Consider the following 18,859-nt stretch of genomic DNA (forward strand, 5'->3'; position numbering starts at 1 on the left):
TTTGCTATTTATTTTTTGAGAAACTATAGAAATTATGAAGAACTTTACTGACAGTCAGGCTTATTAGCCAACTAATTTGGCCAGTTAGGATATGTCAAAAACTATATACAACTAAGCACTTCCTTGACTGTGAAATTTTTTTCTTATTAGTAGCTACATTATTAGTAATAAACAATGATTTATTCATTTTAAATGACTAATTACATTTATGTGAAGTAGTAAGTTTAAATATAGCACTCTCCCAACAATCATTACTGACACAGTCAGTGTAACTGAAATGGCGAATTTACTGCAATTTGTTCAACTTGCATTTACAGACAATGTGGTAGTGTTAGAATTAAGTAAAAGGCATTCTGGTAGACATATCAGGTCACTTTCATTATTCCTCCATAATATCTGACTATCCAAGATAGGGTCTTAGTAATATAAAACTATAGAAATTGCATCCTACTTTCAGTACCATGTTATGCTGATTGTACATTTACCACCTCTCACTTCCAAATGGACCCTTCTACCTTGCTCTACGAAAATGGATCTGGGCCCTTTAAATACTTTTCCTTTATCAGATGGCACAATTTCAAGGTCTGCCTGCAAATGAAACCAGACAGACACTGAATGAGAAAAAGGGTTTTGCTTCCTCATTCTGGGTTGTTTGCTCACAGGCTCTTGCAGCGTGTGCTGCTGCCTGGTGTCAGTCTCCTGCACTGGCTGTCTATTCTCCAGATCTCAGTTCCTACAGTGCTGCAATTTCCCCAGGTTGCCCACTCCTGCAACATGGCCAACTTCACCCGGTTCGAGCTCTAATTCTGTCACGTGTACCACTCAAGCCCCGCCCCTCCCTCAGGTATTTTCGTAGTGAAGAGCTTACAAGGAAAGACCTGGAACCTCAGGCGTAAATTTCCAGCAAATCCTATCAGTGTGGTATCACAGTGTCTTCTCCACCTTGGTGGGCCATGACTATACCCTCTACAAGAGGGTGTGAACTTCTGCCTAGGGGAACTGGGGGGTTAGGAGCTCTGCTTTGGGCACTCTATTTCAACCCTGGAAGCAGCTGTTATTACATATTAGATTATATAATATTATATCTGGTATTCATATATCCTTTAGAGTTCTCTGTACTTCTAGCCAATCCCTCATTACTCCAATGTTGTAGATAATTTATTAAAAAGTAAAACATTTCTGGTTCAAAATATTGTATTTTTTCTCTCTCCTGATCAGACCAAGACTGACACAAATGTATGGGGTAGATGAGGGAAGGGATTAGTTACCACTGCCAATATGACAGCAGCAATCCTGAGTTAAAAGTGGTCGGCAATGAACCTGATAAGAAAACTTAATGAAACTGGAATTCGAAAGCTATGTTTCAACTGGATTTTTGAATTGTTTTCTGATCACATTCATCTAGGATTTTTATTTTCACTACCATTGCTAATTGAAATTAACTATATTATTACGTTCAATAAAATGTATATCTTTCTTTAAAGAAAGAAAAAAAGTGAAAAGGCTTTACAGTATGAGCCAAACTATGTTTTAATATTGTTTATAATCTTAGGTAGTATATATTTTAAACTATTAATACTCTTTTCTTAGAAGTTTTCTGAGATATTTACTCTTAGGTAGTATCCTTTGATTAAAGGAAATTAAGATGTTATAGTAAAATTTAACTCTATCATTTCTTCTGTGATATTAGTAATTCCCTTGTTGTAAAATCCCATGTCATTCCTTATAAAGGACCAGAATTATGGACGATCAAAGAATAAAATGGGTAATAACCATCCACTGTAATTCCCTAAAATAATCAGTTTCATAACCATGCACAGTGAAAGCTACATGTTTAGAGAGGGAATGAAAGGTCCTAAAGTCCCTGTAAAAAGTTTAATGTTGATCATTTTAGATGACCTTTTCGGTTCCAGAAAGATTTGGGGATGGCAGAAGAAAAAACTGAAAGTGACAGCACACAATGTTGGCATCTCCTTTTTGATTGCCATCATTCAAGGTGATAATAATCATTTACAGAAATGTTTTCCCCTGATCCAAAATGAACTGCTGGGGTGTGCTTTATTAAATCTACTGGTCTACCATCTAGTTCACATGCTACATAGAATGTGTTACGGCAGTTATCAAATTGTTGATTTAAGCAGGTATTTACTTGTACATTAACTCACAATACTGATATGTGATAAGAAAATATTCTTGAGAAAGTACACAGATTTTAGAGCCATTTTTCTGTTTAATATGATCTAAAAATAATAGCAAAGTACTCGTTTTTTTATTTCAGCTGCTAGGAAAGAATAAAGAAAATAATGATGCATTGAGGACGGATTCTCTTGGTAGAAACATCAGATGACAGCTAATTGCATTTCCCAATTAACAAGCTCAAATGTATTTCTCTAATTCTAAAAACTTCACAGTTTTAGTCTCATGAAAATTTTAAAAAGTAAATTTCATACACTCAACAATGCCTTTAAAAGTCACTCCTGGTCCTTTGCCTAGATCTAATTGGTGGGCCATTATTTGAGGCTTGTCTCAATCATCTCCTATAGAGTATTAGTCACGGCTCTGAAGCACAAGCCAAGATAATCAACTGAGACTATTTCCAAGCCAAAATCACTTTACATAAATGTGTACTGCATAGCTCAAAAAGTTTCCAGAAATTTGAGTGTTGCTCAATTACTATCATCCCAGAATGGATTCTCTACTCTCCCTGATTTGCACCAGGGCTCCAATAACCAAGTTCAGGGTAGATGACTGTCATTAAAAGAATGTGGATTATACCCACACCAAGGTGCCAAAAAATCTGGGAAAGCAAATAGCTAGCCTTTTCAGATTTTGAGTTATCTGCTCCCCAGTAAAACTTTTAACCTGGGAAATACTTGAAATACAGGGACAAGATTCTACGTTAGTCATGGTGATACCGAGCCTTAATGAAAAATCTGAAATCTTTTGTATCTTAGTAAAGTACTTCTAACTCAAAGAACAGGTTTTGTTGTGCCGGGTGTGGAGGGTGGTAGTGCACGCAATAGATTCTGCTCCAGGCAGTTATGCAGAGCCTTAAAGCTGGTAGAGCTTTCGCCTCCTTCAGCGCGTGGCTTCTAAGGGCATCCAGGACACTGGGCTTGCAGCTGCTAGACGGAGGGAGGAAGCGTGGAGAAGGCACACTCGAGTCCTAACAATCTCAGGCTGGAAGTGTCACCGAACACTTTCGCTCATTTGCTATTGGCATGAATTTGTCACATGGTTCTACACAGACCAAAAGGAGGTGTGAGAAACATAGTCCCTGGCTGGGCAGTCTTTTTTAAAAGAAAATTTCCCAATGGAATGAGAAGACAGAACTTTGGTGGAGAGCTAGCAACCCTGGTCACAGGTAAAAATGTACAATTTTAAAATGAGTAATATCCTATTACAACATCAAATTTTCTGTACTCAGCAATGTCTTCAAGTAATCTACCATGTAGATCAGGCGTCCCCAAACTACGGCCCGCGGGCCACATGTGGCTCCCTGAGGCCATTTATCCGGCCCCCCATGGCACTTCAGGAAGGGGCACCTCTTTCATTGGTGGTCAGTGAGAGGAGCACAGTATGTGGCGGCCCTCCAACGGTCTGAGGGACAGTGAACTGGCCCCCTGTGTAAAAAGTTTGGGGATGCCTGATGTAGATGACAGAGATGAGGATAAGCTAAATTTAGAGCCTAGGAAATAAATAAAACATACCAGTATTAAGAATTACTTCCAGACTAAATTTTAGGACTGCGGTTGCTTGCACAAGAAATTTACTGGTGAAAAAAACAACTAGAAGCCATCTGGGCATTGTTGTTGATGTCTGTGTAACTAAAGAAACCACAAACCTAGTCTGCAGAAATGTTGTAATTGAACCCTAAAGCAACTTTGGGGCTCTAAACCTGCACCAGTAACCACATTTTATAAAAGCTGTTTAGCCCCAAGCACACCCCTTCAGATGTGTCACCAAGTGTTTTAAAACAGAGAGTTACTCCCACAGAACACTACCAGAAACAACGGGAAGGGCTAACCAAGAAACGTAACTTTACACAAAAGTAGGATATCTCCGTATTTCTTGCCTGATAGAATGGAATGGGGTGAACGGGTCCGTGACTGTTCTGTATTTCTCACTCTCATTTTACAGACGGGAGTTTTTAATCATAATTACACAGCAGATATGATCAATGTATATTATATATTTAGGCAGCAATGGGAATAGGGTAGAAAAAATAACTGGTGTCATGCTGCATTACAGGTAGTCAAATTAGAAAACATCCTGCCTGATGGAGAGGACTGCATGGGACCCAGAGATCCTGAATTCTACTCACTTGTTGGGACTTTGAGTCACCTATGGGGATTTGCTGAGCGTGTTCTACACGTGGGGAAAAATGGTAAGCACAGATATTTCAAATGCCGGAATAATGGACTATACTAGGGCTTCACTACGCATTTCCTCCTTCTTCCTTATAGTAAGAGTCCTCAGAACTGCCCTGCCAGAAACTATACTTCTGTATCTTTTGCCATGATGTGGCCATGTGATCAAATTCTAGTAGATAGGGTGTGACCAAAAGTGATATATGCATGACCCTTCAATCACTCTTGTTGCCTTCTACTAATTTTCCTGTCTTCTTAGGCCTCAAAAGTTCTATGGTGGTACTGAGCCTATGTTAGTCAGACAGATGAGGACAACAACCTAAGGAATGGCAGACAGCTGAAACCTCAGTTGCTGGACATTATGGACCAGGGTTACCCTACGCACTGGTTTATCTGTTCGGTAGGATTTTACCTGAGAGTATTTTTTAAATGTTTCTTTTGTGATATTGATTATTAAGTAACTGAGTACAGGTCAGGACTTTTCTCAATCATGCCCATCTGGGTCAAGTATTAAAGCTATGAGAATGCATAGGAGGCAAAATCTTCACGGGGTGTTTCGAATAACTGACGGAGTACAATTGGAATTTTCGTAACACAAAGAACTGATGAACATGTGAGGTGATGAATACCCCACTAACCCTGACATGATTATTACACATTATATGCCTGTATCAAAATTATATACTTGCTATGTGTCCACAAAAATAAAAAATAATAAAAATAAAAACAAAAACTTAAAAATCTGCTTCACTGTATTGTTCTCATTGCCACATATTTTAGGAGAGTATTAATTGGTCCCCAGGAAACTGCTTATTGCTATATAATACTTTCAGTGATTCCCAAGTAACTGGTCCCAAGTAACCAGTTACTTTTGAAAAGTAACAATCATTTCCAGATGAAATTTTCAGCTGCTGAATGTCTAAAGCTTTATGGCTTAGAACCATTAAGGAGCTTCACAGGCAGAAGCTAAGACTGGAAAGCAATCATTCCACGTGAGTAAATGTTAATATGAAGACTCTATTTTCTTGTCATTTTGACATTGTTTTCTCTGGTTGGATCTAACCTAGCGGAGAACTTAAAATCATGAACTGGGGAACCAGTCTACCTGGATTTTTCACTGGGTGCATGAATTTGGGTAAATTCTTTCACCTTTTTTCAGTAAAATGGGACTAATGATGCCACTTACTAGGATTACAGCTAAGACTTAATGAATTTTACACATAAACACTTAGAACCACAGCTGGCACAAAATAAGCACTCCATTTACAGATACTTGAAACAGTATGGCTGAGTCACTGGAACTACTTATAGATTACAGATTTTTTAAAATAAAAGGTTTTTATAAGATATGCTTAGATGTTAACCACTTGAAAGCTTGTTCCTGTGACTAAGGCTTGAACTGGATGCTTTTTCCCCATCTGACTCCATCTCCCTGATGCAGGCTGGTGTTACAATAAAACTTTCTAGGAATCTAAACACGGACTTCATGATACTACCCTCAGAAACCTCATAGAGAACACTGACACAGATGAGAGAGCAGGATGGGTGAGATGGCAGACAGGGCCCTAGAAAACAGTAACTCTGTGTTCCTTAACATTTGCCAACTGCTTGTTCTCCTTGTTTCATTTTTATTTAGAAACTGATTCTCTAAAACTCCACTCTAAAACTCTCTTTCAATTCTAGTACTTATGATCTTGACTTGTTTATCCAGCTTAATGAATACCTATTATCCACTATATGCAAGGAACTGTGTTAGGTGATATGAGGCATACAAACATGTAATAAATTACCTCTCACTTGCATACGCTGCAATGGTTTTTAAAAGAGCATATGCAAAATACATTCTGGAAGAAGGTAAAATTCGATATCTATTAGAATATATATAAAAACAAAATTATCTGAGAGAACAAAATAAAGAAAGACTGCTTTTGGGAAAGTCTTCATATGACTGTTGTTGCCCAGGCTGGAGGGCAGTGGCATGATCTTGGCTAACTGCAACCTCTACCTCCCGGGTTCAGGTGATTCTCCTGCCTCAGCCTACTGAGTAGCTGGGATTACAGGTACCCACAACCACACCCAACTAATTTTTGTATTTTTAGTAGAGATAGGGTTTCACCACGTTGACCAGGCTGATCAAACTCCTGACCTCAGGTGATCCACCTGCCTCGGCCTCCCGAAGGGCTGGGATTATAGGCATGAGCCCCCCCATGCTGGACCTGCATTTTATTTTGAATGATGATTAAGATGCATATGACCAGAGATGGGCTCTAGGAACTAGGCACATAGAGACATGAAAACAAAAAGGCAGCTGTATAGAATAGAAAATAAAACTAAAAAATTAAAAGGGGATAAAATGTAATACAGGAGTAAACAATGAAGTTTGAACTGTACATTAAGAGATAAAACTGGAGACACAGATTGAGTTAGAACCTCTGGATGGTCTGAATGTCATGATAAAAGAGCCAGATGCCATTAAGTAACTGCACGGTGCCAGCTTGTGTAACTCACCAGACAGCTGAAAATCTAACTCTACCCCACATTACTTTTACTACTTGTTTATTTTTTTCAGAAGAGTCTTACTCTGTTGCCCAGGCTTGAGTGCAATGGTGCAATCTCAGCTCACTGCAACCTTTTCTTCCAGGGTTCAAGCAATTCTCCTGCCTCAGCCTCTTGAATAGCTGGGATTACAGGCGTCTGCCACCATGCCTGGCTAATTTTTGTATTTTTAGTAGAGATGAGGTTTTACTATATTGGCCAGGCTGGTCTCAAACTCAAAACCTCAGGCGATCCTCACGCCCTGACCTCCCAAAATGCTGGGATTACAGGCATGAGCCACCGTGTCTGGCCCTCTACATCATTTTGAAATAATTTTACTAGTTCTTTCTTTGCATTATATTTTAATGTGTTTCCTTTTCTTTCGCCTGTGAGTTCCTCCAGAGAAAAATCTTCTCTTACTGGTATTAGAATCCTCAGGATATTTCAGTTTCTTCAGAAACAGGAGTTCTTCCTTGTTTCTTCCTTGTCTTTTCTTCTTTGCCCAGACTTAATTTCATTGATATAATCAAATAATTTTGAATTATAATTCTGTTTCTGGGCAGAGAGACTCAAAATTCAGGATATTCAGATGATATCCAGATGGTATCACTGTATTGGTTGGGGAGTGACTTTTTTATATTTGCACTATAATATTTCCAAAAGTTTTCCCTCACTTCTTTTTTTTTGAGACAGAGTCTGGCTTTGTCACCAGGTTGGAGTACAGTGGCATGATCTCAGCTCACTGCAACCTCCAGCTCCCTGGTTCAAGAAATTCTCCTGCCTCAGCCTCCTGAGTAGCTGGGATTACAGGCATATAACCATGTCCAGCTAATTTTTGTATTTTTAGTAGAAATAGGGTTTCACCATGTTGGCCAGGATGGGCTCGATCTCCTGACCTCATGATCTGCTCACCTCGGTCTCCTGAAGTGCTGGGATTACAGGCATGAGCCACCTTGCCCAGCCTTCCTAACTTCTTATAGATAAACAATGGGCAGAAACCCATACACACATACATGGTATTACAACCAAGGATAAGTCACCATAATTTCAAAAATAAAAGCCCTTATTACAATAAGCATTACTGGTAATTATAAAGATGCCAGATAACACACTTAAAACATTTTTACTTAAAGGGATATCTGTGTGTCAGCAGGAGTAGCAGTCAAAAAGGACAAGATGAGCAATTAAATGGAATACTCAATAAAGTAAGGGTTACACAAATATTTAATCACTTAGATGTCCCTAATGTAATAATTAAGTAACTTGGAAATAAACATGAGCACAGTAAGTTCTATGAGGCAAGTGCTGGAGAGGATTTACTGGGAAATAATGTTAGATATGTGCTACATAGAGATAAACATGAAGTCTGACAGAGAAATGTTTCTTATTTTCATATGCAAATAAATTCAATTACATGCCAATAATGACATCGCTAAAAACAGAAAAGAAACTTTCTACAGAAACAAGTTTCGTGCTTTTGTAAGTCAAAATCTTAGATGATGGTGATAGTGATAGGTTTCTTTTAAAAGTTTATATCTAGGGTACTTGAGAAAGTTCTTAAAACATCTAATTTTTTGACAGAAAATCTTTTTAATTTTTCATAATCAAGTATACTGAACATAAATGAATTACACAGCAAAGATGTGTTATGCATCTAAAAATGAATGGCATCGGTATGGAAATTCGGTAACACGTAAAGAAAAAAGAGATTTTGGCCGGGCGCGGTGGCTCAAGCCTGTAATCCCAGCACTTTGGGAGGCCGAGGCGGGTGGATCACGAGGTCAACAGATCGAGACCATTCTGGTCAACGTGGTAAAACCCCGTCTCTACTAAAAATACAAAAAATTAGCTGGGCATGGTGGCACATGCCTGTAATCCCAGCTACTCAGGAGGCTGAGGCAGGAGAATTGCCTGAACCCAGGAGGCGGAGGTTGCGGTGAGCCGAGATCGCGACATTGCACTCCAGCCTGGGTAACAAGAGCGAAACTCTGTCTCAAAAAAAAAAAAAAAAAAAAAGAAAAAAGAGATTTGAGAGATATGTCTTAGAAGTTGAAAACAGCTAAAGCATCCTATTTATCTATGCTCTCCCGTGAGCCATAGGTCATTGAGTCAGTTTAAGTGTGACTGAATCCATGGCTGACCATAAGGCCAACAATTACTACAACCCTCATCTGTGGAAAAAAAGGACAGGTGCTGCTAAGAGATAAGGTTATACAAAATGCAACAAATGTGAGGCTAGAAAGTCACCTTCATAATCAGAATAAATTGAGAATTTTAAAACAGTATGCCATCCTTTTGTGTATATGTAAGATGTATCCCCCACACAACACAATCAGTGGATAGTATATAGCAAAGAAAACCATGTAATACAAAGCCAGTGCTTGAGCATAAACAGAGCTTTTTGTACCCTGCTGTGAACACCTTGAACTTTATTGTTCTAAGTTAAACTCATCACTTTACTCCCAAAATAAAAAGTTTTGATTTTTAATTTTAGTAAACAGCTTAAATATTCTCATCTATTCAACTTAAAAATGATACTAAGAGTCTTATGTCAGTCATTAAATTTATTTTTAAAAAACAGTAAAATCTGATATCATCATTTCTATTCAAGAATTCTTTTTAAATTCCTATTTGATCCCTTGTTCAGATCTTAAAAATTCCACATCTGATCATTAAAATAGCATATCCTCTGGTCAAGCTTCCCCATCTTTCTCCTTCTCATCATCATAATAAATGCTTTAATCATAGCATTACAGTGCCCAGAATGTTTGTGATACTTAGCCTACACATTAAATCCCAAACATTCTGGCATTCGAGGCCATGGCATCTGCCATTAATAAACCTTGATTAAATATTACATTTTCTGTGGCAAGCTATTGGATTAACTGACCTCACTAGTCTCCAACAGAAGTTGCTCATCTCCTCGTATTTTTATTTTATGCCATTTTCCCCTCCAGAAACGTTTTGCCTCTTCTTCATTGACTTGATTTTCAATCCAAAGTTCATAAACCTCGTTTATGACTCTAATTCATAATTACCTCTTCTTTTTCAAAATTTCTATAGCAAATCTACTGCTATGGTCTAAGTGACTTGGTATTTAATTATTTAATAATTTGTATTGAAATCTAAATTTAAGATATATTTAATTTAAATGTATAAGTTTTGACTCCCTAATTAGGTGTAAACTTTCCAAAAGGCAGAAACAACTTGCTATTTTAAAACACAGATGTGCACATAGTAACCAAAGCAGAGATGCTTTTTGTTCCCCAGAATCTGTTTTCCACTTCTTACTTAGAGCAGCCCCTGCCTTTTTGCTGGATATGTGGACATTTTGAAGGTAACTATGACCAAGAGACCGCTAAACTCTGGCCAAAAACAAATGAAGGAAAATGCTTTAAGTGACTGCCAGGAAGTTCCCTCTAAAAGGGGGCATGAAAGAATACCATTCCTTACTTCTAAGAAAGAGTACAACTAACAGTGACAGCCTCTAATGCAGAGGTCACACTCAGAGAACGACAGAGTTATGAGACCTGGGGTGCACAGGGTGCAGACCCCTTATTTGTGCAGTTTCCCTACCTGACCCAGTCTATGTTAACTCTGATTGACATGAGTAAAAAACCAAACTTCTGTAGTGTTAAAAATCACAATTATTTTAAATTTTCTGTAACTGGTAGTTAGTAAGAGTCCTAACTAATGTACTGGACTTTAACAATTATTAGCACAAAATATAATAATCAGTTCAATTTAAAGTTTGTTTATATAATGATTAATAAATGTATACATTTATAGTTGAACTGTGTATCCATAAACAAATGTTCAAGTAAAAAAAGAAATCAGGCATTTTTAGAGAAAACTGAAAGCAGTACTTCTATAAACATCATAAATGTTGAGGCGCTATCCCGTTTTCTTCTAATTGGCTAGAAATGTATCAAAAACGCTCTGTTTATGACTAAACTTTGAAAGGTATTCTTTGGACTACCTTGTCATCTGCTATTTGATGCTTAAAATATTCTTAAATTATTGCTCAAAAAGTGGTACACAATTTAAGAACTATTGGCTACCTGTATTAAAAAAAAAAAAAAGTCACTCCGTGTACTTTGTAACAGATTCTTTTGCATTTTATTCTGCAAAATCCTAGCAGAAATAGCAATAGGAAGATGTTTCTCAGAGGTCTGTTTTACATTAACTTAACATACATTAGTTCCCTTTATTATAATCTCATAGTTTTGAAATTAACAAATGAGGTAGGGCAGAGAAAGAACAAATAATTACTAAGACATTAAGCAAATGTCATATGGAGATGAGGTAGATTTTTAGTTTCCTCTCTTTCTTAATAAACACAACTAACTGTCCAAAAAAAGAATAAGTGCTGCCTACATTGGCATTTCAATGAGCCACTGATTCCTAATTACAATCCCAATTACCACGGCAATTGGTACAATTTCAGGAGACATTAATAGGTAAAATGAGCAGTTTGTATCATGGTTTTTATGATGCGTAAGAAGTCACCAAGTTGCTAGCTATTGAAAGCAGTTTTTAATACCAGTAAAGTTAATTTATACAAATAAAGTAAGAGCTCCTAAAAGAAAGAACTTCTAAGATAAACTGATTTTCCAATGAGCACATATTCAAGGAAGACATCTTAAATATAAGTTCCTAATCGTATCTGTGCCATGAGCTAACTGTATGACTAGGGCAAGTCTCTTTATTCATCCTGCGAAACTAAGACTGCGGATGTAGCAAATGCTACAAACAATAGGCTATAAACAGATATAATTAGTGCTTGCTTTGGAAATCATTTTGTTCAATCATCTCAAGTTACTTACGAAGAGGTATAGCAACAGAACATGACTTAAAGTATAAAGTGATGCTGATGACAGTTTTTATATGAACCCAGAACTCCTCACAGTACAATATTCCTTTTATTATAACACACAGCCTACCTACCGTCGGAGGAGAGCAGAAAGAGGAAGAAGAGAGAGGTGGAGAAAGAGTGAAAAAAAAAAAAGAAGGGGAGGAGAAAAAGGATGGACGGATAGACAGCAATGATTTTCACAGCTTATTTCCATATACGTCAATGAAATCATAAAGCAGGTTCCTGTTCAGTCCAAGGACAGATGTTAAGAGTTTTAAATCTCCACTAATTACAAAACTACTATTTTGAATCAGCACTGCATAGGGACCTTTATATTATGCTAGCTCTAGAGATCTCACTGGAAGTCATGTTTCTATGTATTTTAAATAATCTGATAATTGAAAATCATGAGAGTACTCTAACTTTCCCCTACATCTGGGCAATATGCTCCAACAGATTTAATGCTTCTTATTCTTTTAACAATTCTGCAATTTAAATATTGTTATCCTCCTTGTTTCACAACTGAGGTCAATGAGGATTTTCCAATGGTCATCATCATACAAAGTCGTGGAGATGGGGTTTATGTCCTGGCTATATGGTTCAAGAATGCAATTACTGTCAAATCTAAAAAAGTCGATCTTGGCTGGGCATGGTGGCTCACACCTGTGATCCCTGCACATTGGAAAGCCAAGGTGGATGAATCACCTGAGGTCAGTAGTTGGAGACCAGCCTGGCCAACATGGCAAAACCCCGTCTCTACTAAAAATACAAAAATTAGCCAGGCATGGTGGCATGCACCTGTAATCCCTTCTACTAGGGAGGCTGAGGCAGGAGAATCACTTGAACTCAGGGGGCAAAGGTTGCAGTGAGCCAAGATCACGCCACTGCACTCTAGCCTGGGTAACAGAGACTCTGTCTCAAAAAAAAAAAAAAAAAAAAAAAAAAAAAAAAGTCAGTCTCATAGAATACAGAGTCAAATGGTGGTTACCAAAGACTGGGGTGGTTACAAGCGAGGAAGAGATGTGGAGATGATGGCTAAAGGACACATAACTACAGTTGGAGAGAAGGAATAAATTTAAGAGATCTATTATGTAAAACGGTGACTTTAGTTACTGATGATATATAGACCATAATAACTATGTTAAGTGAGGCACTTGTTAATTAGATAGATTTAGCCATTCTACAATGTGTGTGTGTCAAAACATGTTGTACATAGTAGTGTTACCCTTCATTAAAATTTTTACATTTTTTTATCATTATGTGTACATAACAGGACACATAATATTGATGGGGTAAAAAACATCTATCTGTCTATGTATCTATGTATCTATCTGTCTATCTATCTATCTATCTAGCTATGTATGTATCTAAATTGCTCACCCACCTAATGGTATGTGGCTGTGCTCTAAGCAGCACATCAATAATCAACAATCAACAAGAATATTTTTTGATGTCCTATTGTGAATCAGAAGGTTCTAGTTCCTGCAAAACATTTTATTTTCAATAGTTCTGTGGCAAATATTCTTTTACACAAATAAAAATAGGTAGCTTACAGAATTTAAAAATGAAAATTATAAAATTTTGTATCTGTATGAATAGACTCTGCTTGGTCTTTACAATACTGTGAAGTAATGGGGAAGTTGACTTTCCATATTACAAATGTAGAAACTGAAAGCCTAAAAAAGAAGGTTGATGAATTTAGCAAAAAGAAATACAGAACAATCAGTTAAGTCTGAATTTCAATAAAAAATAAATACTGTCTTAGTAAAAGTATAACCCAAATACTGCATGAAGCACAATTATACTAAAAAGTTCTTCATTGCTTATTTGAAATTTAAATTTAATTGGACATCCTTTATCATATCTGCTAACCCTTCGGAAAAGTGACCTAAGGCCATCGGCTAAAATCTGTGCCTTCTGACCAGTTTCGCTATGTGGTATTATGGCCTGACTTTATGACTTAGTCATGTTTAGATTCCTTCCAGAGTTCTATTTCAGTTTCTTTGTCAACTGACTTGCAAACTTCAATTATGTTCTTTAATGTCTGAGATAAAGAGAAAGCTGCATTTAGGCAAAATTATTCTAGTTGACATGTACTATTGTAGAAACGCCTACTGTTTCCTATTTTCACAGTACTTTTCATCGTATTGTCTCATTGATCACAATAACCCCCAGGGGATAAACTGAGAAGTTATAAGTGTTCCAATTTTTGAAACTTGATGATTAGGACTCAGAAGGCTTAAGAGATCTACCCCGGTTACCACAGGTTGTAGGGAGATACTGGCCTGACGGTCTTGTATGTGAAATTTCAATTAAGCAGAAGTAACATATATGCTTTTTCCACTTACCATTAAGATAATCAAAATACTGAAAGGCTATTTTCAACCTCTGGTTTAACATAGAGTAAACGGGGGTGAGTCTTTCTATATTACTTTACTTCTAGCAAAGTGATATGATCAGGGAAGTATGTATAGTCTATCAAAAAAATTTTTAATCACATCATTTAAACAAAGCTTTATACTTGGTGATCCTGTTAAATGCGTTGAAAATATAATCTTACAAAACCAGAAACACAGTCATCCACTTTAAAAATTATAACATTGTCTTAAGGTCTTTACAAAGGCACCATTCAAAGGTGGGCATGACAGTGTAAAAAACCAATCAGGAAAGGGTAGGTGTATGTAAAATAGGTGAAGGGTGGGGATCAATCAGAGGAAAACATGTCAAACAGAAAGAGAGATTCTCAATCTGGTCCAAAGATTTACCCGGGAATTACACATAGGCATAGAACTGTCTTCGGCTTGAAGGTAGTGTTATACCAGAAACCCTCCGCTGTCTTCAAAGATTTTGTCTGTCTCCTGCCTCTATCAAGACCACATGAATTGTGCTAAATATGTTTTCCAAGATGAAATGAATAAATGTCAACACATTTGAAAATATATGATTAGCATTAAACAATTAAAGCCATCATCCCTCAGCATTTGAAATTAATTATAGAGTATGTTTTATTAGTAATTTTTGAAGTTAACTGCTATTTGTTAAAACAGCCATTTTTGAAAAGCGTTCATAATACAACTAATCTTTCCATCTACCTCTTGATCCCCATGTTTTCTCTCCCATGTTGCATCCATTCTTTCCTTCGTCTTTTCTTGTTTTTCTTTTGTAACCCTTGTCTCTCTCCCTGGACATCATCATTCTCTCTCTGATACTGGGCTCTTGGTTGCTCATTATCATCCTAATTTTCTTTTAATAATTATTTCCTTCTTTCCCTTAGTTATTTATATATGGAATATATAATATTCTTAAAAGCTATATAATGCTGTAAGTTATTGACAAATATATTCTTATATTTGTGTATTACTGGATAGGATATCAGATGTCTATTTCTTATATTTTAAATTATGTCATGTCTCATAATTTATAAATGTTTTGTAAGACCTGATATAATTTTAAGGTTTATTACATCAGGTTTACTGTGTGCATGAGTAGTGTTGTCTTTTTCCTTTATGTTATGTTACATATTCAAATTTTAAGTCTTCTGCTAGTATTTAACATGTTAATAAAACAGTAAGATTATGTTTAGCAGGGTTGTATTAAAGTGAACAATATTCCACAAAGGAAAAACTTCACTATTATAATGATAAACTATGTGATATATTCTCCACATCAGATATTAATAAAAATATTTTATAACACATTTTTTCAGTATTTATTACAAACTTGGCCTTTTCTAGTGTGGTGGCTTATACAGAAAAAAAGTTATTACTGATTTTACCATCTGGCATTTGCAACCCTGAAGAAGTTACATGGTCTCTACCTAACTTGAGTACCATTTGATCTGATGATATCCAGACACCTTCATTCATTGCTATAATATTACAATCCAAACCTATAAGTTTTTTAATTTTTATTTCACTCCTATTTACTGCTTTGACTTTTTATAAGACTAACTCAATTTGTCAAATATGTTTAGGACACCCAAGCCTCAAGAAGAATTATGCTATTTAAAGTCATATGGTAGCCATTTAAAGCCAAATTATCAAATATGGATACTATAACTCAGATCATGTGTTTGAGGGACAAAATGCATTTTATGTTTGTCATCTTGCTCTAAAAAGTGGAGACGTTAAAAACACCAACAGACATTTGACTTAAAGTTTTTTCAATAGGTTTTCAGGATGTACTACTGATTATTCATTTTTGTATAGAAATTACTATTTCTCCTTACTCTTTCATAATAATACACATTTATAAAAAGATTTCTTCATTTTAACATATATTCATCTTCGCTGAGTCTATACAATCACTGAGATGCATTCAGGAGTAATACAACCTGACACATGAGAAAAACTATTTTCACTGTGATTTCATTTTACTTCTTGTAATGCATTAACACTTATGTTACAAATTTCAATCTCGGACTTAAAATCTGAAGATAAATATTTCAATTAATTTATAAAATTCAGCTCTCTAACATGACTCACAGGTTGGTGCATGCTGAGCAGTTGGGCCTTTGTCTCAGAGCTGTTTTAAGACTGATGGTAATTTCCTGTTCCAGGTATATACCTAAGGAAACCTGCTCATGGCCTCACAGCAGCATGGCCTGATTCCAGGTGTCAATGGTTCCAATTGCTCCTTAGGTATTTCAGTTTAAAGTGATTTTGGTCAATCTAAAGCCATGTAAAGAAGAATATTCTTTCCTTATAAAAGTAGTGTGATATAATCATATTTTTCTTACAATTTCATGGAAGATAACAGAGTGTTCTCCAGAAACATTGAGGCTGGAACTTGACAATGACTGAATCACTAAGCACCTACCTGGATAATATCGAGCCAGGCCAGTGGCACTGCCAAAAACCTGCCACAACAGTGAAGGGTCTTCCTCTCGATTTTTTTTGAAAACTTCATCTAAGGCACTTGTCCAGTTGAGTTCATTTAACACAATTGTTGCTAACAAAAAAAAGAAAAAAAAATTAATTCAAACATATAATTAAACACTGAATCCGTCTTCATTTATTTACAAAATAATATTAAATATGTTCATTGTTCTACCTATAAAAGCACTTTAATCCAGTCATTATCAACATGTTTTAGACATTTTAGAGGACAGTTTGACTGGATCTAATACCAGCATGCACATCGTGTTCATGGAAAAATGTTCTTAAGAGATTTACACTCTGGAGAGAATTTCTGAAAATAAAATTTTATATGACAGTGGCCCTACTGACCTTTTGGCCTGGATTATTCTTTGTTGTGGGGTCTGTCCTGTGAACTGTACAATGTTTAGCTGTACAGTGCACTCTAGCCTGTACCCATGGGATACCAGTAGCTCCCCATCCCCCAGTTGTGACAAGCAAAAATGTCTACAGAATGTCAGATGGCCCCTAGGGGCAAAATCTGTCCTGTTTGAGAACCGCTATGACACATAAAATATGAGGAGGGATGAGTGGTATTCCTTCTTATCCTCAGAAGTAGTTCTGAGGAAATCTTTCGGACACCTTAGGACAGAGTTTTAAGACCACAGTACTCAACTACTGATGACCCGAGGAAGCATAGCAGCATAAATTAGCCTGCTACCTAAGTTAAAAAAAAAAAAAAAAAAAAAAAAAAGATGTTGTTGAGCATAGCTTATTAACTGTGTTTACACAACGAAAATATACATATTTTAGTGATGGGAAAATTCATTCAGAGGCTTGACAATATCAGTGTTAAAAACAAACTAGCTGACACTTTATCACTACCTTCATAAATGATAGGATTTGTTTGTTTGTTTTTGCTACTGGTTAGTTCTGTTAATTAGGGCATGGTGCCAATAAGAGCCAGGTGATGATTCTGATACATATTGATAACTAGAAACTGATCTGGGATAGGTATTACAAACATATACCATTCATTACAATGCAAGAGAAGCAATTATAATGTAGGACATAATATGGGTTAAAATAGTTAAGTTATAAAATAATTTCTAGTTATTGGCCTTCATGATCCTAACTTCTCAAGTCTAGCATACTAAAAATTTAATTGGCCTAATATAATTTTCCTAATATAACACAAAAAGATGACATAAATAATCTTATATGTAAAATACACATCAGAGATTAGCAGATTGGGCCACTTTGCATTTGACAATCTCTGACCATGCCTGAACAGTGGAAATGTGCTTAATATCAACACTGGAGATACAGCTTAACTTTTTTCTATTTTTTTCTGTGATGATAGCAAATAAAGCAAACGAATACCACAGTGGTTAAGTCATACACAAGCTTTTTAAAAGGTAAAATTAAAAAGAGCTTCTGTGAAAAAAGATGCACAGCCTATGTGTTTATATTTTAAAGTGTGTATCATTTACAAAAACAAGGTGATTGTGAAACTGTTCTGGGACCAGCATGCTAATGGCCCACATTATTGAAAACTAACAAGATTTTCATCTTTATGGATGCGATTACTTTCAAAAAGATCAGTTGTGTGTGTGTGAATATTCATGAGCTGCGTCAGATCCATCCTGCTTCTGAGATACTAGAGAATTCATATTCAAAAGCATGATCCAATGAACAATAAGTGGCTAGTTATATGAGAATTTATATTCACACAGATAACCTGAACTGATACCCATTATGCATGAATATTTATATCAATATAAAAAATAGCACAGAAAGAGGGACATTGTGCTTTGTTTTAAACATTGTGACTTTTATAGTAATATTCTACTAAACAAATGTTTATTTATGATACAGATAGACTTCATTAATGCCCAATCTATTCTATCTCTTTAATTTCCGTGACTCTTTCATTCATATTAGGCAACAACATCTATTTATTTTTAATAAAGTTTTATTTGTTTTCAAGGCTGCTAACTTTTTCTTAGTTTTGTTTGCTCAACAGCTACTAAGTATTGGGTACTGACACACCGATCGTGAATTATAGTTTTATACAGTGAGGGAAAAAGTCAAGCCCTAAAATATTTCTATTATTCTGGCAATATGCTTTAAAATTTCCAGTTGATGCCTTGTAAAATTTCTTTTTCAGACAAGCCAGATTTAAGGTAGATTTCAAAAAATTTTTCTCAAACTGTGTTCATCTACAAATGAGCAAATTATAT

The 18,859-nt window shown here is 36.0% G+C and overlaps 1 protein-coding gene across 7 annotated transcripts in view; it reads right to left on the bottom strand.

The window, feature by feature from the left end:
- Positions 1 to 18,859, bottom strand: part of CACNA2D1 (calcium voltage-gated channel auxiliary subunit alpha2delta 1) — a 486,450-nt gene that overhangs the window by 116,831 nt on the left and 350,760 nt on the right. For all 7 annotated transcript variants that reach the window (XM_039472910.2, XM_074379327.1, XM_074379330.1 and 4 more), the window contains exon 7: positions 16,579 to 16,710. In XM_039472910.2, the coding sequence (XP_039328844.1) occupies positions 16,579 to 16,710 (132 nt within the window). The remainder of the gene's footprint in view (positions 1 to 16,578; positions 16,711 to 18,859) is intronic.

Source organism: Saimiri boliviensis, chromosome 10, assembly GCF_048565385.1.
Source record: "Saimiri boliviensis isolate mSaiBol1 chromosome 10, mSaiBol1.pri, whole genome shotgun sequence".
NCBI lineage: Eukaryota > Metazoa > Chordata > Mammalia > Primates > Cebidae > Saimiri > Saimiri boliviensis.